The sequence below is a fragment of the Sphaerodactylus townsendi genome, linkage group LG08, assembly GCF_021028975.2.
Source record: "Sphaerodactylus townsendi isolate TG3544 linkage group LG08, MPM_Stown_v2.3, whole genome shotgun sequence".
Lineage (NCBI taxonomy): Eukaryota > Metazoa > Chordata > Lepidosauria > Squamata > Sphaerodactylidae > Sphaerodactylus > Sphaerodactylus townsendi.
The window spans coordinates 65,112,505-65,134,768 of record NC_059432.1 but is presented as its reverse complement, the minus strand read 5'-3'; the positions used below and the strand labels follow the sequence as shown (position 1 = coordinate 65,134,768).

General features: G+C 44.1%; 1 protein-coding gene across 5 annotated transcripts in view; it reads right to left on the bottom strand.

Annotated features, from left to right (window-relative positions):
- Positions 1-22,264, bottom strand: part of GOLGA7B (golgin A7 family member B) — a 44,821-nt gene that overhangs the window by 12,663 nt on the left and 9,894 nt on the right. For 2 of the 5 annotated variants that reach the window (XM_048506317.1, XM_048506320.1), the window contains exon 1: positions 4,244-4,726. The exons of 1 other annotated variant lie outside the window; for it this stretch is intronic. Coding sequence is in view for 2 of the 4 variants with exons in the window: in XM_048506320.1 (XP_048362277.1) it covers positions 4,244-4,255 (12 nt within the window). In the remaining 2 variants the exon portion in view is untranslated. Of the gene's footprint in view, positions 1-4,243; positions 4,727-7,081; positions 7,201-22,264 lie in introns of those variants that run through there. 2 more of the 5 variants (XM_048506319.1, XM_048506318.1) reach the window with 2 other exon arrangements.

Here is a 22,264-nt window from a genome sequence, read left to right as displayed (position 1 = left end):
TAATTAGGTTGCCATAAGACTTTTCCCCCCTTTGGTGTTGGAAAACAAGAGAGCTACTGATGAAATAGGTACCACAGACAAATCATAGTAGAAGGTGCTGTAACAGGAGATGGAGCAAAGTTCACCAAAATATTGATGATACTTTAAAAAAGCCCAGCATCCAAAATAAGTTTTGAATTACCCTCAAATCACCCCCCAGACTCCGAGGACTCTGCCCTGCAAAAGAACCTCTGTTGTTCCCTGCCCCAATGCCTGGTTTTAGCATGAACTGCTCAAAAATAACTCCCAGGAGAAACTGGGAGCAGATGTACCTACAGATTCTGGGGACCATGATCTAAAGGGGGACATAGATTCTAAGGTCAGAGTAATTTGGAATGGTCTGAAGCTTATTTCTGGGGGCAGAGATTTGTTAAATATCAATATTTGTAGTTGGATCTGCAAATAAGCAAATAACCAAATTCAGCCTCATTCCACACTATCAGTTAATTTTCATTTCATCTCAGCTGAAGGCCCAAATAATAGATGTCAAGTAGATCCAGCATACAAAGGCTAGAACCTAGAGCTGATATGCAGAACAGACCTTGCCAAGCTGAGGATATACACTTAATGCATCTGATGAAATGAGCTCTGATTTAGAACATCTTAAGTTGGGCTTCTGAGCTTCTTGCCTTTCTTATTTAAGGAAGTGTTAAGAATTTCAGTTCCACAGCAGAATCCACTACAGGCTGCTGTAAACTATGTCATTTAATTTTAGGGAGCAAAGGTCTCTATCCTGCTAAAGACTAAACCATGTTATAAACATTTTATCAATAGCTTCACCTTCTCTCAGTGTGTGAAAACATTAATATATTTTCAATTCACACATTGCCAGCTTGCAACTGAATTCAGTCTGGCAATTCTAAAGTGAGTTCTTCCCTGCCTCTACCTTTACAAAATTTAATTTCGTTGTTTGCATGTTTTATGTAACAAAAACACTTAATTTAATTAGCATTGTCATTCAAAAGCTACAGAATGACTCTTGGAATAGAATAGAATAGAATCTTTATTGGCCAAGTGTGATTGGACACACAAGGAATTTGTCTCCGGTGCATATGCTCTCAGTGTACATAAAAGAAAATACATTTGTCAAGAATCATAAGGTACAGCACTTAATGATTGTCACTGGTTCTGAGAGGTCTGAGTTCATGTCCCTTCTTTGCCAAAGACTTCTTATCATATATTACTCTGACATACCTTACACATTTGCCCAATGAATACACTCAGCATCTTGGTCTTCGCCATAATGGCACATTAACATTGTGTATTTTTACTCACTAATTTTACAGCCAACAGAATCAGGCAAATGATATTCTTCAAGAATTGTCTAATGTATGTAATAATTATACCCTAATTCCTCCCATTGTACTTTCTCAAATGTCCTGTTTGCATTTTAAATAATGTTTAGACTTCAACTTCAGAGCAGCACCTACAGTTGCTTACTTGAACAATGTTAATCACACACTTCTTCACGCAACGTGTGATTGGTGTTTGGAATATGCTGCCACAGGAGGTGGTGATGGCCACTAACCTGGATAGCTTTAAAAGGGGCTTGGACAGATTTATGGAGGAGAAGTCAATTTATGGCTACCAATCTTGATCCTCTTTGATCTGAGATTGCAAATGCCTTAACAGTCCAGGTGCTCGGGAGCAACAGCCGCAGAAGGCCATTGCTTTCACATCCTACATGTGAACTCCCAAAGGCACCTGGTGGGCCACTGCGAGTAGCAGAGAGCTGGACTAGATGGACTCTGGTCTGATCCAGCTGGCTTGTTCTTATGTTCTTATGTTCTTATGTTTGATACCTGCAACTTGTACTGTGGATGTATGAGTTTATGTTCTGTGTTTGCAACCACACTGTGCCTGTATAATTCACTGTCCAAGAGCAAACCTCACCAGACTGCCTTGGAACCAACTGCTACTGCACCAAAAGTTTCCTAAATAGGTATGACTCGATACCTACTGTCAGATGCAAATTGGGCAAGAAACATGTGGAGCTCAGAGAGGTCTGAGAGGACTATGACTGGCCCAAGGTCACCCAGCAGGCTTCATGCGGAGGAGTGGGGAACTGAACCTGGCTCTCCAGATTAGAGTCTGCTGCTCTTAAGCACTATGCCACACTGGCTCCCAAATGATGCTGACAGTGAGCCAATAGCAGAAAGAAAAATAATATCTACAGTAGAGAATGTGGGTTGTTACAGCTTGCAAGCAGTGGTGCTTCAGAGATGAATTTGCCAGTTAGGACTCAATGATTATTGGTAAACTGGCAGCAGGTCTTGTGCCCAATTTAATTTCCCTTATAATGATTAATCAGCATGGCATTCAACACCAATTATTCCCATTGCCCATCTCATTGGTGCCAGTTTCTTACAAGCTTCAATGAAATGCAACACTCTAACCTGCTGTAACCACTCAAAAGATACAGTCCAGGAATCTTTCCAGCTATGCCCACTTCAAAAACTTCACAGGTACGCTCCAACTACTCCTGGATGGAAAGCGTGGGATAATTTGTCATCATGACCATTCACAGTCAGTGCCCAGGTTAGTTCTGACTGGAGAAAGTGTCATATGAATCTCCAAAATGCAGCCTTCCATCCTTCTTGCCATCTTCTTACAAGATGCTAGACCAGTGCCAGCCCACTTGCTGGATCTCAGAAAGTCCAGGTGAAAAAGCATCTTAGACTTGGGGGAAATTAGCTGCTGCTTTACAATTGGCTCTCGCAGCATCTCTAATCAGTAGTTCCAGAGGTGCTGCTCAGTTAATCTGTTGCAGCAAAATTAGTCTGGTAGCATCTTAATGACTAAATAATAATAAGGTACTCTTTAAGGTGTTCTTGGACTTCTTGTTCTTGTGTTTGGGTTCAAGGTTTATTGAAGGAACATGAGCAGGGAATTTAAATGGGCCCTCGGAAGACCAAACCATAACAACAAGGTCTAGGCTTCTGCATATCTGAGGGGAAAAAATGAAATGAGGGTTTTCTGGTGCTGAGGGATTAGATTAGGCAACCTCCTCACAGAAGTCAATTGCTTGCCCAAAGAACCAAGACCTAGTTTCCACTGTGGGGAGCAGCTGTTTTACACAGGATCTAAGTAAAGTGTGTGGGGGAAGGGATTTCAATGTGCACAGCATGCCAAGTGCTTTGGCTCTGTCCCAATACAGGGGCATCCCGCTGCGGCTTTAGCTGGCTGCCCTCCCCCCCCCCCTCCTTCTGCCTTCAGAAGCTGCCGTCTTTCTCCTAGTAACAACAGCCCTTCGGTTACTTCCGCTTTGGCTCAGCCTGGCATCGTCTGTTCGCCGGGGCTGCATCTTGCAATTACATCGGCCTGAGAGCAATAGGGGGTGGGGTGGGGTCCCCCGTAGCGGCTGCTGAATTAACGTCGATTATGAGGGCAGCCCTTGAGAGAGCAGAGCAGGACGAGTGAAATGCGGGGGCTGATCACGGCAGGGGGGAAAGGCGCTTCTATCCACCCTTCCCCACCACCACCACTTGCCGGCTGCTTCGAGCTAGCTCCCCATGGAGCGCGGAACGGTTTGGTGAGGTTGCCGGTGAATGGAAGGAACACACCTCAGCCTGCCCTGAGGGCTAGGTCACAGGTATCCCTTTTCATCCATCCATCCTCCACCACCAACCCGAACCAAAGTGCAACGTGGCCCTGTGACCTCTAGGCTCCACTCCTAGTCTATCCCCGGTAGGCGCTGCCACGTGCTCCGCATCTTCTACCCAACCCCGCGGGTGATTCCTGAGAGTCGCCCCAACCCACAGCTGAGCGCAGCGAGGCATCTTTCCTTGTTGACAACAAGTTGCCTTGCCGTCTGGCCCAGGGTTGCAGAACAGGGGCAATGCCGAATCGGGGAGAAAACGGGGGGCCGGGGGGCGATATCGGAGGGAGCCGCGGAGTCCCTGGCCCAAACAGGTCCTCTCAGCTCGAGCTTCCTTGAACCGCCGCAGAGGCTCCCAAGTGCCCGGCAAAAGTGATTCGTTTGGCCTGCAATGCAAACCCAGGGAAGGGGTGCGGCGGCAGCCGACGCTGGTTAAGGCTGGGGGGCTCCAACTCTGATGCCTCCTTGCAGCATCAGGCAGAAGTACTCATGCAGGGAAACCCAGCAGCCTCCTGCAGGGAGATTCTGCCCGGCGGCGGTCATGACTCAACAGAGCCGGAGCCGCCCGTGCCCGCTTGCGCTGCGTTCCTTGCTCGCACTGCTCACCTCGGTTGCCATGTTGTGCCGGGGCGGTGGGTCTGCGCTGGGCCCGCGGACGGAAGCTGGGGCTCGCCGAGGGGCTGATTTCCCCCGGGAACCGGCCGAAGAGCGCTGTCCCTGGTGCTGTTGGCGGATGATGGGCTCCAATCCCGGAGCGGCTACCAGCAAGCTTGGAAAGTCGCCTGCGCCGGGGCGGTGTGGAGGCGCAGGGAGGGATGGGCGCAGAGAGCTTGGCGCTGTCCTTGGTGCTGGATCGGACCCCCGAGCAGGAGCTGGGGGGTGAGCCCCCAACCTAGCGTCGTCCGCGTTGCTGACGCATTGAGAGACCCATTCCCCAATTCGCCCGCCTCAATCCGTTCGCCCCCAGCTCGGGCTTGCTCAGTGACTGGCAGGCACAAGCGGAGGGGGCGGGCTGCCTTTGCGGGAGCCGCATCCCCTCAGGTCGTCCCCACGCTGGAGCGCTGGGCTCCGGCTCCAGCATTGAGTCGGGGGAGGGATACAGAGAGGCGGCGCCGCCGCACCAAGCGAGGAAAGAGCAAGTGAGCCGGCGCTCATTTCCTGCTTGTCCTCGGAGAGTCGGTGTGCGGGCTACCTTCAGCATTTGCACCTCCCCATCTTGACCGGGGTTCTCCTTAATCTGGCGAGTGCTGGGCTCCCCACGCCGCCACACACACCCCCAGTGCCAAGAAGAAGAGTTGGGTTTATATCCCCCCCTTTCCTGCAAGGAGACTCAAAGGGGCTTACAAACTCCTTTCCCTTCCCCTCTCACAACACCCTGAGAGAGCTCAGAAGAACTGTGACTAGCCCAAGGTCACCCAGCTGGCGTGTGTTGGAGTGCACAGGCTAATCTGAATTTCCCAGATAAGCCTCCAGAGTGCACCTGCTCTTAACCACTACACCATGCTGGTTCTCAGTTAGAATTAGCATGGGGTGGGGGATCCAGTTGTTCGTATCAATGCACATCTGGTGTGCAGGGACAGCAGGGATAATTGTCCAGCCGTCCCTTTGGGAGGCAGCAGTTTTGCACTGTACAGTATTCTCAACACCTTCTGCCCAAAAAATGCCCTCTGGGTTTACACACCCAGATGGAATTAGACATTCAAAGGCAGGTGTTGTCTGACATTTCTGAGCAATGCATTTGGACCACAGAATAAAGCATTCTTCTTATTCGTTCAAATAATAAAGACACACACCCCTCACATACCAGCCTCCGAGAAAGTAATGCTCATCAGTTTTCAGGGACTCTAGAATTAAATGATTATTTATAAACCCTTTCCCTGACTTAAAGTTGGGTAATGTTCAACTTTGAGGCAGTAAACTTAGTTTTCTATATAATGTTCAATTGTTTGGCTGGTTGGTTCAGATTTAAAAGGCATGTAATTCAGACCCTACTGCTTAGACCTTGCTGCTTCCTTAAGCTTGTCTGTCCTTCTCTAAGGTTTCTCAGTTCACTGTTTACTGAACTCTACCCTGCCTCTGAACATTGCTCTCCTTTCCCTTCCCTCCCTCCCTGTCCTGCTTCTACCATACTGTCCTTCCTGACCACATGTCAGTGGTCACTTGAATGCTGAGCTTATTCTGCCAATAAAGCAGATTTGCATATATTTGCTTATTCGACACAATTCATTCTGTAAAGGCAAAAAACTGAATGGGACATTGATGCCACTTTCGTGACCACTGCACTTCTGAGTGCATAACTATCCCTTTGTGGCTTTGGAAATGACACCAGACATCATCTATATATGTTGTTCCAGCTCTCACAGCTTCTTATAGTTGTGAGCTCTGATCTGAGAATTTAGAATGTTCCTGAATGTCTCGCGGCATTGCTAGGGCACAGCCAAGGTTTAGAAAGCTCAGATACAGGCAAGTCACTGATTTTTTTTTAACTGATTGCATGTATGAGTGTGACTGTCTGAAATGTCTTGTTATTACAAGTAAGAGAAAAGAAAATGCTGAGGTTTGAAAATAATGGATCACTGTGTAGTCCAAGAAATATCCCACACATATCCACACTGAAACATCTGCACACACTAACAGGCAGTTTTAGCTGCTTGCCTAACTCCAACAGATATATGAACATATGTCTGCACAGTCCTTACATCCAACAGATAAGCCCAAACATGTGCTCCTCTTGTTTCTCCCTGTCATTCAGCCCTTCTGTCCCTTCCCATCCCCTCTCTTGTCCTGATTCCTGGTAGGCAGACTATGGAGAAGCACATTTCCCCAAAGGGAGTTGTAACTCAGGAAAAAGTAAAGAGTGATATGGATCACTGAGAAGCCTGTCACTCCTAGCTGAGCTCTTCATTTTCCCATGAGCAGAGAATCAGAACCAATGGTCATTCAGTTGTTGGTTGGCATGTACAGAATGGTTGCGTCAAACTGGTAGTTCCAGGCCACAAAAGCTGCTGCTAGGAGCCTATACATCTGCAGAATAATTTTGACATCCTTTCTCAAAACTGAGGATTTGGAAATGAAACCAATGCTACACTTTGGAGATTGCTGCACAAAATGCCATCAGCAAAGAAAGGCTGAAACAATTGCTCTTATCTGCTATTCATTCTCCACCTGATGTGAGCAGAAATGTTGCCAGCAAATTGAACAGAGGCAGGATCTACACATGCCAGAGATAAGGGAGTGAGATGGTAGAAGGGACTGTACTACTTAAAATTCCAAGTGGCAAATATAACTTCTGGATGTTCTTCCAGTGGAAACAAGGTCTATGCAAACAGAAAAGTAGCACAACAAGGAGAAGGGGTTGGCTGCATTCTCTGAGTATTGTGCTGGTTTTTTATTTGTGAAAAGTTTTTTTCATGTAGAAGAGCATTATGAAAGGTGAGACCCTACCTGCAGTCTGTAGGTCATTCAGCCCTTATTCTTCTGCATGTGTAGATGAGACCTGTGCAGTTTGCAACTGGCAGAGTCCTTATGTGAGCCAAAGGGAGAGGCAGAATAGTAGAGAACAGCTGAGGTGCTTTGAAGTTAGTGCAAGGAATCATGTGTGAGCAGAAGAGCAAATTTGGGAATAGCTCTAAGTAAAGGCTGAGCCAAAAGCCAATAATTAAAGGTCCTGCCTGAACAGGTCATGAACATCAGTGCTCATTCCAGAGAAACTCTGAAAAGTGTGTGGGAAAAAGTTTATTATTCACAAGCATGGCTACAAAAGATATTAGACGTACAGCAATTGGAGACACTAAATCACATTTCTGGTTTATGTAAAACAAGCTGTGATCATGTTCCATGAGCAATTGCAGTGTGTGAGAGGGGGATTTGGAAATTCCATTCCTAACCCTCCAGTGTTCTATAAGCTCTCAGGGGCTTAATTATGCTAATTCCCTCTTTTCCATTTTCCCTTTAACTGACCGTCAGCCACTCTCAGTATGAATCCATGCTCCTGAAAGTCAGACTTCATCAGGCTATTTTATTAGAAGGGGTTCACTTTTTTCTTTCAGTTAATTTACAAAATCATTTTTCTGCATACCTGAGGAACAGGTATTTAGAGATCCCTACCTTACTGGGGGGGGGAGGGTTGCTTTTGCTGTTTTGCTGATTGGCATTGCCACTTTGCCACTCAACATGCTGACAAACAGAGGGCCTTTGTGGAATCAATGGACCAGGTATACAATTGAGAAATTTAGTTCTACCTACTATACCCACAATATCCACAACCCCTCCCCCTTCCTCCCCTCCCTTGTAGAATCATGTAATAAATAGCACATAGGTGTATTTATGCAAATATATATAAATACTCTTAAACTGAATAATTTATAAAAGTCACAGTATCTCACCTTTTAAAGTATAGGGCACACAGTCCGGAGTGCCTGCTGGATAGTTTGGGATTGGTTGTTTTGTCTTCTTCTGGTCCCTAACCTTTAGTAACAGTCCATCATATGAAGTATTGCCTTTATATAGGTTGAGGATATTGTGATAGTTGAAACTACTAGATAGAATGTTTCTATTTTAACTTCATGTCCAAGCATATTCTTGGAGAAGACAGATTCCAGTGGTAAGTTCCCTCAACCAGGGATAGGTTGTTATGTTATGTTACTCTGTAAAGTTCCACACAGCATTGTGTGTATATTGTGACACTAACAGACAGAAAATGAACTCTGCCTGTCATCCTGCCTTTTACAGAGTAACAAGAACAAAGCAATAGGTCCCTGCTCCAAGGAATTTACAATCTAAACTGCCTATGCTAATAGTGTGTATGTATACATCTATAGGTACACACTGAGCAAGAAAGCCTAAGCAACTCAGCCTATTGAGAGTATCTAGGACAAACCATAGCCTTTTCCATGACTGCTGACATTTCCCCACAGATTTTGCTGACATCTGAAAACAAGTTTCCCTGCAGGACCTGAGCTGCCCTTGGGAAGCAAGCATGCCTTACAAATCACTTGCAGTAGTCACTGGAGGAAAGAATCTGCCAACATCAGTGCTTTATGGCAAGCAATTATGCCGGCTGCCTAATGGGTTCAAGCCAGCCCTTTCATGTCGAGGCTGAAGCTGGCAGATGCATCATGCCTTGCAATGGCAGGAGCCAGGCAGACATTTTCCCAGCACTCAAGACATTCAAAGGTTACAAAGCAGTATGAACAGGCAGGCAGGACAGAAGTGCAGGTACTGGACAGCAAAGGAAACCTTCAACTACTTGGTTGATTTATTTGCTTACTTATTAAAAACAATTACCGTATATCCTACATCTCTCAACACAAGAACGCTCTTGAGGTGACTTCCAAATTAATAATAAAAACACAAAGAACATCATAAAATAAATGAGCTTGTGATGAAAACAAACAGCAATCATAAAAGCAAACAGAGCGGGATCAATATATTTCTCTAGAAGTTGACATTAAAACCAATCCTTTACAAGTCGGCAGCAACCAACAGACATTTCTTCAGCAACAGAATTTCCCCTCTGCATCAAAAATATGGGATGGTTGATGCCAGGTGAGTGTCTGCAGGGAGGAAATTCCATAAGAACAGATGAACAGCCCCGTTGGTTCAGATCAGAGGTCCATCTAGTTCAGAATCCTATCTCACGTAGTGGCTAACCAATTGCCCTGGAGGGCCAACAAATGAGGCCACAGCATAGATCTATACAGAGGGATTATAATATTGGCTGTACTAGAGGCAAAAGTTACTCCAGTTTTTAAACAGGGCTCCATTGAAAAGGGGCCGGGAAATTACAAGCCAGTTAACCTAACATTTTCCCAGTCAATTAGGAGAAACTGCACTCAAAGATAGCATTATTAAGCATATAGAGGTCAGGAAGAAAAACAGGAAAAAAACCAGAAATGCAGAGGGAAAAATATATTTTATATTTCATTTATGCCTGTAGATCCCTATGCATTTTGCATGCTTCTTTGTCAGGGAATCTAGTTAAAAACAAAAGTAAAGGAATATGATGGTTGCAAGAAATTTAATAAAGTAAGTACAGGCAGCTTAGGAAGAAATTTTAAAGAAATTTTAGGAATGAGCCTGATTTTAAACACTTCTTACATAGGAACTGCATTTAGGTTTTCTTCATACGACAGAACTGCAGTAAGTGGGATAAAAGTGTTTATGTACATTTTTAGTTACTAGATTTGCAGAATTTAATCCAAAAAAGTTGTCAGGCAAAATATTCCCTAAATTAAGTATATTTACGTATAAAGTAGAACTCTTTCTGCGTGTTCCCAAATAAAGGCTTAGGCCTTCCCTAACGTTTTCTCCTGGCACTGGTATTCAGAGGTTTATTGCCTCTGTACGTAGAAATTTTCTGCAGGCACCATAGCTAGCAGTCACCTTCAGGCCTATCCTCCATGAAGCCTTGTGAGATTGGAGTTGTAGTAAGGAGGAGAATTAGATGAAATTGAATGAAAAAGCTGCTGGATCCAACCCAGGGAAGCACACAGTACAGTGGTAACATGACGAGTAAGCTGCATACATGTTGCAGGCAGGGAGAACTCAACCATTTCAATAGCAATGCTGTGCATCTTATAACATTTTCTAAGTCCATCCTTTTACATATCTAAAGAACTGATAATATACAATGTGATAAAATAAGGGTAATGTTGGCCCTTTCTGCACAAAACATATAAAACGTCGTGAGGCTGGAATGTATAAGTGTTCCCTGCAGGAATTCTGCACAGCTTTTCAGCTAAAACATTTTGGAAATGTTTTATTTCAGCCCAAAATGGTTTTATTTGGAAATGTGAAACTAGCAATCTTCTTTCCTGAAATGTTTTCAAAATGTTTCCTGGTTGCTGTGCAGAGATCAGAAAACGTTTTATTTCTCTTGCGCAATTTTGAAACTCTCACTTTTCTTTCTCGGCTGCTTGCCGCCTGCCATTTTCTGCTGCTCTGTGCTGTCTGACATTTGCTGGTGTCCTATGGATGTTTTCTTATATCTAGCATTGCAGCTGCCCACCATTTCCGTCATTGCTGTGCACTAATAAAGTCAGCATGATTACACAAGCATGTCGTTTTTCCTTTTTTGTTTTTGTTTTCTGTGAGGTATTTTTGAAGCTACACAGACACGATATGAAAATTGGCAAGGATGTGCAGATTTTAAGTCTCCATAGCTTCAAAGATATGACAGCATTTTTTTTAAAAAAAAGAGCAGAACCATTTTTGCCCGGAGCACTTTATTTTTCTGCGCTATGCAGATTAAAAAAGTCAAAATGATTCTTTTCAAAATGTTTGCACAATGTTCTAAAGGTTCTGAGTGGAAAAAACCAATGTTGGAATTTAAGGAGCTCATTCATGTTTTCTTTTTTAACTAGCAAAAATATATCATTACAAATTAAATACACCTGATCTAAAAGGGCTTCAGAAGCTAAACCCTTTTGCAACTTTGGATGCCATTCATTCTATGGAAGCTCTAGATTTAAAAGACGTAACTGGGAAGAGGGCCTGGCTTAGTTGTAAAGCATTTGCTCGGAATGCAACAGGTTGCATGTTCAATCCTTGGTATCTCCAGCCACAAGAACCTTGGGGGCTAGAAAAGAGCTTGCAGAGTCTAACGCCCCTTCCGCACACGCAAAATAATGCATTTTCAAACCACTTTCACAACTGTTTGCAAGTGGATTTTGCTATTCCACACAGCTTCAAAGAGCACTGAAAGCAGTTTGAAAGTGCATTATTCTGCATGTGCGGAATGAGCCTAAGATTCTGGAAAGTGGCTTCCCGTCAGAGAAAACAACACTGAGTTAGATGGACTACTGGTCTGACTCTCTATATGACAGCTTCATGAGTTCATTGGCATTGGCTTCATCTGTCAACTTCAGTAGCTTGAAATCCAAACTATGTGCTTCTTCTGGATATAAATTGGAAGAGAAAGTACATGGGATTCCCCCTCCTTTTCAAATTTGGCACAAAGATCCCTGCAACTCGAGCAAGGTTTTAATTTCAGCTTCACTAATTAATCAGACTAAAATGTTTACTTGCACTTGAAGCTTTAGTTGGTTCATTTGGTAAGAATACTGAAGACAACTTGTAACCCTTGTAGATAGATATAGCCACTACCAGCCTCAATATGTTTGCACCTGGCAAGATTCAACCCTGATTTCTGAATCATTTGGAAAAAGGAAATGGTGGCAGTGCTGACTGAGCTAGCACTCTGCAGTAAAAGAAAATTCAGTGGGAATGAAGAAATATTGAGAGGATACAGACATACAGACACAATCAATTACCGGTAGGTCTGCCTTTTTTATGGGTTAGAGGTCTGAAGCAGCACAAAGGATTAGAACCTGTAATTGGCAGGATAACCAAAGAATTTAGATATCAACCTAGTCAGTGTAGCATGAGGACCCTGATGTATAGGTCCAAAAGCATTCTGAAATGCATTATCAGTCATTTAAGATGAATGATAAACTTGCAGTCTCTATGTGCATCTTCTGCCCGTTACATCATCTAGGCAGTAAGGCCAACAAGATAATATCTAATTTAATTATAGTATTACATGCACTGCTAGGAAAGTCCAGTATAAAACTGTATAAAGGAAAACATGCAGCCTTCTCAACATGACTGCAGGTAAATGTGGCATCTTCATAGGTGATCAGAATGGAGAGAAACAGGTAACAGACCAAATGTAAACAAAGTGAGGAGACTTGCAAACCAACACAAGCATTTCAAGAGGCAAAGTCTTATTCAGAATCTGAAAATAAATCATCTGCAAGATATCCTAACATTATACATAATGGGGCGTTAGGACTGCTGTTTTGAAGCTGTGCCAATCAATGTTGTACTCTCTCTTGGACGGGTGGGGAACCTGCTTGCACACCCCAGGGATCCCAGCTAATTAAATGCAGCTAAAGAATGCAGTTAGCTTTGCTGAGAATGCTGCAGTGAACAGGTTTGGCATGCAAATATATCATGTTCAACAGTTGTAACCATTTGTGAGCTGAACCTCAAATCTGTTTGCTGTTCCGCAACCCACTTCAAGAAACTGCCGAACAGCTTCTCAGCTATACAGTAGCTGTACTGTACTGTTCCAGTTTCAGTCTTTCTGTTTTGCAAGCTACTGTTGAACCTTCACAGCAGGTGAAAATGATTTATTCCCCAGGGTCATGTCATCTAATTGCATGATGAGAGGGGATTGATGGCAACTCTGGCAAGGCAAGTGAGAAGAAGTAGTTTGCCATGGCCTCCCTCTTCACAGTCTTCCACAGTGGTCTCCCATCCAAGTACTGATATTGATTATCTTCAAAGATCTGGTGGGAAGAGATTACACCATGCTGCCTTCCATCATTGACCATAACACAGACTTAAATGAAAAAGTATGGCTTTTTTCATAATTGGAAGTGTTTATCATCATTGGTTGATTGCTTTATTTGCTCAGTACACATTAATATGATTGGCTGCTGAGGGTAAGCAACAATGATTCTTAACACTTGCTTCTGCATCAAGATCAACTGGCTCTGTGGGATGCTGGTCTTGGTTAGGTTGTTCCAGGTTAATAAACCACCAGAGTTTGTTTATCAAAGATGCAGTCCGCTGGAGTTGCCCATCACTGTCAAGAAGCAGGCGTTTAACCCTGACAAGAGCCAGAATGCCAGAGTAGGACACAGCTGTAGAACACCCTGTGGCAGTCACTTCCCATCAAAATCACATTTAGGAGGTTAAGAGGAACAGATGCCTAACAGTGCCGGTTCCGAGCTGAAAGAAAGAGGAGGGCATATGACCCACTCTCAGTATTTCCTAACAACTGGCCCTTATCCTGAAAGTCACTGGTCCAATTCAGCAGTTTAAGGGATTCAGCATAACAGCCCAGCCTTAATCCTTTTAAGTAAGTAAGTTTGGGATTGTGGAATTCACTCAGAAATCAAATTTCACCAAATTCAGTAGACAGGGATGGAGAGACCAGTGAAAGGGACAACAGAGTGGTTGACTTCCCTAATAAACTTCCTCTGATCACTACAATATGAATCAGAAGGCCTCAAGCAAGATGGCTCTTGGAGCCATTGGGACTCAGGAACTGATTCCAGGACCTTGCATTGGCTACAGGGACAGAAACATTGGCAGAGGAAGAACTACAAAGACAAGAAAAATGGCATGAGGAGGTCATGGAGATATGAAGAAATGGCATGGGAAGGAAAGGGAAGTGTTAGTCATCAGTGACTCTCTGCTGAGGGATATGGAACATCATGTGTCCAGGTCTGATTCCCTAGTCTGAGAGCTGTGTTTATGGCCAGGAACAAAGATAAAAGACATTGCAGACCAGATGCCAAAATTGATCAAGCATACAGATCATTACCGATGTGTGACTGTCCATCTGGGAAAACTATGACACAGCTGTGAACAACATCACAAGCTGACTATGAAGTTCTTGGGAGGAAACTGAAGGGAATGGGGGCAAAGAAGGTATTCTCTTTGATCCTTCCCATCAGAGGAAGAGGGATGCAATGGGAACAGAAGATAATGGAGGTGAACCACTGGCTGCATTGGTGGTGCCGGCAGGAGTGATTTGGATTCTAGGACCATGAGAGAGGTTTTCTGGTAGATAGCCTACTAGGATGTGATGGACTTCACCTATCAAGATCAGGGAATAATGTGTTTGGCAGAACATAAGAACATAAGAACAAGCCAGCTGGATCAGACCAGAGTCCATCTAGTCCAGCTCTCTGCTACTCGCAGTGGCCCGCCAGGTGCCTTTGGGAGTTCACATGTAGGATGGGAAAGCAATGGCCTTCTGCGGCTGTTGCTCCCGAGCACCTGGACTGTTAAGGCATTTGCAATCTCAGATCAAAGAGGATCAAGATTGGTAGCCATAAATTGACTTCTCCTCCATAAATCTGTCCAAGCCCCTTTTAAAGCTATCCAGGTTAGTGGCCATCACCACCTCCTGTGGCAGCATATTCCAAACACCAATCACACGTTGCGTGAAGAAGTGTTTCCTTTTATTAGTTCTAATTCTTCCCCCCAGCATTTTCAATGAATGCCCCCTGGTTCTAGTATTGTGAGAAAGAGAGAAAAATTTCTCTCTGTCAACATTTTCTACCCCATGCATAATTTTATAGACTTCAATCATATCCCCCCTCAGACGTCTCCTCTCCAAACTAAAGAGTCCCAAACGCTGCAGCCTTTCCTCATAAGGAAGGTGCTCCAGTCCCTCAATCATCCTCGTTGCCCTTCTCTGCACTTTTTCTATCTCTTCAATATCCTTTTTGAGATGTGGTGACCAGAACTGAACACAGTACTCCAAGTGTGGTCGCACCACGGCTTTATATAAGGGCATGACAATCTTTGCAGTTTTATTATCAATTCCTTTCCTGATTATCCCCAGCATAGAGTTTGCCTTTTTCACAGCTGCCATACATTGAGTTGACATTCCCATGGAACTATCAACTAAGACGCCCAAATCCCTTTCCTGGTCTGTGACTGATAGCACTGACCCCTGTAGCGTGTATGTGAAGTTTGGATTTTTTTTTGCCCCTATGTGCATCACTTTGCATTTTGCTACATTGAACTGCATTTGCCATTTCTTAGCCCACTCACCTAATTTATCAAGGTCCGCTTGGAGCTCCTCGCAATCCTTTGTGGTTCTCACCACCTTACATAATTTGGTATCATCTGCAAATTTGGCCACCACGCTACCCACCCCTACTTCCAGGTCATTTATGAATAGGTTAAAGAGCACTGGTCCCAATACGGATCCTTGGGGGACACCACTCCCCACATCTCTCCATTGTGAGAATTTCCCATTTACACCCACTCTTTGCTTCCTGTTTCTCAACCAGTTTTTAATCCATAGGAGGACTTCCCCTCTTATTCCTTCATTGCTGAGTTTTCTCAATAGTCTCTGGTGAGGAACTTTGTCAAAAGCCTTTTGGAAATCCAAGTAGACAATGTCCACTGGTTCCCCCTTATCCACATGCCTGTTTACACCCTCAAAGAACTCTAGTAAGTTTGTAAGACAGGATTTGCCTCTGCAAAAGTCATGCTGACTCTTTCTCAGCAGGTCTTGCTTTTCTACATGTTTTATAATTTTATCTTGAATGATAGATTCTACTAATTTGCCAGGAACAGATGTCAAACTGACTGGCCTAGTAATTTCCCGGGTCCCCTAGATCCCTTTCTTTTAAAGATTGGTTGTGACATTGGCCATCTTCCAGTCTTCAGGGATGGAGCCTGATTTCTCAAGGATAAGTTGCATATTAAAGTGAGAAGATCAGCAATTTCATGCTTGAAGCTCTTTTAAGCAAACTCTTGGGTGAATGCAATCTGGGCCATTGGGGATTTGGTAGCATTTAGTTTATCAATGGCAATGCCAGAACTTCTTCCTTGTCTACCACTATCTTCAAGTTAGGTTCCCTCAGATTCGCTCTCCTAAGAAGCTTGGTTCACAGGTGCAGGAATTTTCCTCCACCCTCCCTCTTACTTGGGTGAAGACAGATGCAAAGAATTCATCTCAGCTTTTCTGCAATCTCCCTGTCATCTTTTTAGCACACCCTTTGTTCCTTTGTCATCCTAACGGGCCTTTCATCCGCTTCCCCTTGCTGGCTTCCCTGCTTTTGATGTAACTTGAAGAAGGAAACCTGTTTTGTTGCTGGTTTTGATGTTCCACAGCCACTGCTGATTCCTCATAATCCTTTTTTTTGCCTCCCTTACAGCTAACTTGCTTCTCTTTTGCCACCATTTGTGTTCTCTCTGGTATTCTTTATCAGTTAAGTTGGACTTCCATTTTCTAAAAGACATCTTTTTTTCCCTAATAATTTCCTCAACGCCCCTTGCATTAACCATGGTGGCTTCTTTTTTGGACTGGGCTGCCTTTTCCTAACCTGTGGAACCTGACATTCCAGCTGAGCTTTTAAGACTGTGTTTTTAAATAACCTCCAAGCATCTTGGACATTTTTGACTCTCTTGATTTTCCCTTTCAGCTTCCTGCGCACTATCCCCCTCATCTTTGAGAAATTTCCCTTTCTGAAGGCGAATGTAACTACATTAGTAGTTGTCACTTGTTCGCATGCAGAGATACAGAAACCTTGGGTGATTCATCTGGAGGGCTTTAAAGTGACCCCACAAGGTGCAGGGAATGAGATGAGACAGGGATTTCAATGAAGGTGTGCAAACAGCAGTGGTCCACCTGGAAGGGCCAGGTCAACTGGAGCCAAAGGTGCAGGGCTGCCTATGTACCAGTCCCCAAACCTTGGGCAATAAGAAGGAAAAGTTTGAACTAATACAGACAGATGGATATGATGTAATAGTGATTGCAAAAACTTGGTGGGATGGTTACCATGACTGGAATGTAGTAATGGATGAACATGAGTTGTTGAAGAAAAACCAAAAGGGTCAAAGAGGAGGTGAAGTGGGGCTGCATGTGAGGAGAAGGTTTGCTTGTCCAGTGGAGGAGGAGAATGACAGACAAATGGATAGTATTTGAGTGAGGATAAGGGAAGGAAGGACTTTTGGAAATTGCTTTCCTCTCCCCACTCTTTTAGTCTGAGGCTTTGTATTCCCTTGCACCTACCCTGACAAAAGCAAGAAGTGAAAAACACACTACTCCCCCCCCCACACACACACACACACACACAACACAGCTATATCTTGGTAGCAAAGCAACCCTTTTGCCTCCCTATTTACTGCATGAGGACAGGATATCTTGACCAGAACAGGGGTAGATCAAGGCTGCTGTTGCACACATCTGGAATCTGCTTAATTCAAGAGGGTCAACAAATACTCCATATTTCTGACAGAACCTGGTTTGGATCCAGATTAGACGTTTCCACAACACAGGGGGCTTCTGCTCATGCGGCATGATTCCCCCACCCTCCCTCCCACGGCAGCCCAGAATGCAACCTGAAGTCTGTCTATTGGGGAGAGGGGACTCAAAGGAGCAGGACTTTGGGGATATATTTGAGGTGAGTATGGAGGGATTTCAGTTTGTGGACAGAAGTCCTCACGCCCATGAAAATGTTAGCTTGGATACAGTCCACTAAATGACTCAGGGCTCAGTGTGTGCTAAGTTGTGCATTATCATTGAAGAGCTGGTGGTGGCATAAAAGTCTGGCATCTGGTCCCAAGCACAAATGGGGAGTAGAGGGGTTACATGAGGTGCAATATCCTAAGGAACCCAGCACATTTAATTGTCAATAGATTTCATCATATGCATCCCCTGCTCTAGTTGCTCAACTGGACACTTGCCAGAGTACTGCAGCCAGTTCTTAGGAAGGTGCCAAGATTTGTCTGTCCCTGCCAGACTCATTATAGAAGGGTTTCGCTGCTGATAAGGTACGGGGCTGCTCAAGAGACTTCTATAAGCAGCTGCTGTCAGGTGGATGAGAGTTGTAGGGGACCACACGAAGAGGTTTGTGACAACCAACCCAAAGCCTAAGTTGCCTTCAAGAATCCATGAGAAGCCCTGAAAACATTGTACCAGGGGTGCCACGAAGTTCATGTTGAATCCATTTACCAGTCAGAGTTACTTTGTTTGACTGTGACGATCAGATGTGAGCTGATCACTGATCAGCACTGAAAGACTTCAACATCTGCTAAACAGGGTTGTGTCAGTTTCTCCCAAAAAACTGGGCATGCACAAAACCGCTGTCTACCATATCAGCAGCCATTATTGTTGCTATGGTCCACTTATGATGAACACCAGGATTTTAAAATAACTGCCTGCCCAGCAAAGCAGCAGAGCAATGAGAGTAAAGAGTAGAACTCAACTGGAGTGTGTGAAAAAACTATTCTGCCGTGCTATGCTATGCTGTAATATTAGGATTGCAAGGTTGACATAACCTGGTAAACCACACAAATTTGTCACTGGGGAGATGTAGTGTCCTATCAAAAAATCAGCTCCCTGTTTGTGACTGGCACACAGGAGGCAAGGGAAACTAGTAAGGCAAGCAGCTCTATATGGGATTTGGAAAGTGAAACCTTGATGACTGAGGCCTCTTTCCCCCTCCCCAACTAGATCTGAGAGCTTGTGTAGGGACTGCCCTAATGCAAAAACACAACAAGATTGCCTGCCTGCAGGTGAGGGTAGAGAATTACAACCGCCCTCCAGACTTCAGAAATCAGTTCCCTTGGAGAATGACTCATTTAGAAAGTGGACTCTACAACTTTATACCCACTGAGTTCCCTCCCCAAACCCTGCCTCCTCTAGGCTTCACCCCCAAATCAGCAGGAAGTTTCCACCCTGGAATTGGTAATCCAAAAACACAATCAGGCCATCCTTCCTTGCTGTTTCTGTAACAAGCCCTCCTGCCCCTAGGATGCCTTGTGCATGGAATCCTTTTCTAATATTGCCTGAAAGACCTCTCCCCTGCTGGCAAAAGGGATGTGCTGTGTTTCCATGGCAACACTTCTGCCTTGGGATTTATGAATAAAAGATTCACACACACACTCACCGTGTCCTTGCATTCTTTCCCTAGAGCAGGAGCCAAGGGGTTTTAAAGGCTTCCCTGTCCATCCTTGGTTGTTCCTTCTTTTCCAGAGGGAAACTCCCTGCACATAAAAATCTCAATGCTCTGTGCATCCATTTCTCAGGTACTCATAACATATTAGAAAAGGAATCTCAGTGAGTTGATCACTTGTACATGTAGGGTTGTGTGTATGGAAAAGGCATAGGTCTACCTTCAAACCCCCTTCCTGCTGCTAAAGTCTTCAAAAAACACCTTCTGGGCTCTTCCAGTCACTGCAGAACTGTGGCTACCAAAAACTTGTGTTTTGGGAGAATCCCTCAGCTATGGTCCCTGAGACACAGTCTCATATTTTTGTACTTCCAGAGTCTGGGTTCTAGGTTGTGACTGGGTACATGATGAGAAACACCAGCAGACATTCAAATACATCTCACACAGTCTACTATAATTGTCACAATACACCTTTTTAGCTTCTGAAGGGGTTGGGCCCTCTATATGTCCCAGAGAGTAGGTGATGTGAAAGATCTCTACCTGAGACCTTGGAAAACTGCACCTGTCAGAATAGTCAGTGATAAACCTTAGTATAACCTTGATAGACCTTAGTATAAGCAGCTTCATTCTATGTTACGTAATTTCCCTGAAGAAGTCCAGACTCAAACATGGGATACAGGACTGGATAGGACATAGATTCACCTGCACCTGTTCACTAACAAAGAGCAAAGTCATAATCTGACATCTGTGTATGTGGAATATAACTTCATTGGGAAGATCAGGATGTTGAATCATTAAACCTCCCCAATAAAAGCTCTTCTGGGCTCTTCCAGTCACTGCAGAACCGTTGCTACTCTGCATTGCTCCATCCATCATTCACACTCATGACAGTGAAGCACGCTTCAGCCAGATCTTGCATGGAGCTAGATGGAGTCAGCCAAGCTTGTCATCTACTCTTCTACTGTGTCAAAAATTCAAAATAATGGTGATGTGGAAATAAGCCACAGAGGAACTCTGATACTCCTCTTACACAAAAGACTATTGCAAGAACCGTCCTTCACGGTACACAGCAAGAATGATGGTCAGGTCCCCAAATAGAGACCTGGTCAAAGGCATTATCTGAGAGGTTGCTCTCAGTCTCAACCCTCCAAACTTCATCCTCACTGTTAGACAGATAGTGGACGTCTACCTATCTGATACATCTTCCTCATGTTCCCCCTTTCCCCGTGCTCAGAACTGAACTCCCAGGCATGCAGGGGCCCAATATGAATCAGGACCACATGTGAAAAAGGGGCTTAAGCCTCTCATCATGTGCTGTTTCCTGAACAGAAATGGCCCCAATGAGTCACTATTAGACTGGTTGGTAGAACATGTGTGTAGTTTGTGGGTACAAGTGTACACCATCAATGCACATGATGTTTTGCTGTGGGGTAGATAACAGCTCCCCATGGTAATTTTCAGTCAGGAAAACAGCATGGTGGGAATCCTTCCCTCCCCAAGTACCATGACCCTCATGCAAGTTGGGCATCTGTTCACCTGGGACTTCAGTTCCAAGTGTGGAACTTTCAGAACCTGTGTGGTAGGCAGGACCCACAGCAGACCCAGGAAGTGGGGGGGATCCAAAGACAATGCATCATGTAGTTAGGTCCTGAGTCCCAAGCAGATGAGGCATGAGAGTTAAAGACTACATAGAGATATCTTGTGGAACCGTGTAATTTGTGGCGAGATTGTCTGCTGAGATACCAACATATCTGATTATGACTTGTGAAGGCAACCTGTACCTGTTTTTTTAGAGGTATCCTCTGAGGAAACGATGGTTGGAGACAGTTTTTAAGAAACCTGGAAGCTGTTTGAGAGACTCACAGCTTCCCATAATAAATTTTTGTTGTTGTTCTACTCCCTCTGATCCAAGATGTTTTTAAATTGTTTCAAATTTGATCACAAGTAAGTGCAAGACAAACAATAGAAAAACTGCTGCAATCACTTACTAAAGACAAGATTGGAACGTCTAGAAATTAGAATGTCTAGAAAACTCATGCAATTAACATTGTCTTTAAATTATCTCCACTCTGAAAAACAATTGCCTACTTCCAGATTCTCAAGCCTATCTAAATATTGACTACAGTAGTCCCATCTGTGTCAGTGTTTTCATATCAGGGTGTAATTCTGCATGTTATATTTATAGATATGTTTGCTCTTTTGTCAGTTGGGTAAATTTGTTTCTTTTTATCTTTTGTCATCTTTAAATTCCTTAATCTTTAGTTAATTTCCACATTTGATTTAATACCGTAATAGTAAGGTATTTCTGTCCCTCTGAAGGGCATGGACCCCCAGTGAGTTCTTGAATACATTCCTTGTACAAGATCATTATAATATTGTGGATGGAGGTGTGTCAACTGCTTGTCCTCCTAAAAATGATGTTCTAGCAGCAGGCAATGGGACCAGTTTTGTGGATAGAGTTGCTATACTCGGACAACCAAACATTAATTTTGCGTTGGAATGTACATGTGGAAGTTTGCCAGCAGTATACAATTCAACGATCGATGGTATCCTACCTTAGGCTGGAAGAAGACTCTTCAGCCTAAAGAGACTTCCTCCAAATCAAGTGGCTCTCCTATTGGAAACCTGGCCTAATCAAAGCTTCTCCATGTTAGCAACCCTATCTCCAAGGGAACAAACTTGCTCCATAAGAGCCAAGAGCTCTATGTATCAAACAGCACACACCCACATTTTCCACTCAGTGGGCAGATAATCATATACATGCCACTCCCTGCAAACCCCTGGATAGCCCCAACTCCTTTTCTGCTTTCTTCCTTCATAACTGGGTTAGTTGTTTAAAGGTGAAATATGGTGAAAGAGGGTGTTCATTTCCCCCACAGCTCTAGCAATGTTGTACTGAGCAGTTATTTGTTGCACCCTTATTTTGCCCACTAGAAGGCTACCACTTTTGTTTGGGCTAGGAAGCTATTTGTAATTAATACATGTGGCATAAATTCTGTTTCTGGGTAGGCAACTGCTGGAAAACAGCAGGAATCTTGAGAGCTGTAGAGAGCTATGTCAGCTGGAACACCTTTGATGGAGGTGTGGCTGTTATTATATAGAAGAGGGTTAACTGAAATGTCTTATTCGTTTTCTCTGTCCTTTCTGTGCTTCATCTTCCCTGTGAATGCCGGATGCATCTCAGATCAAGGAGATG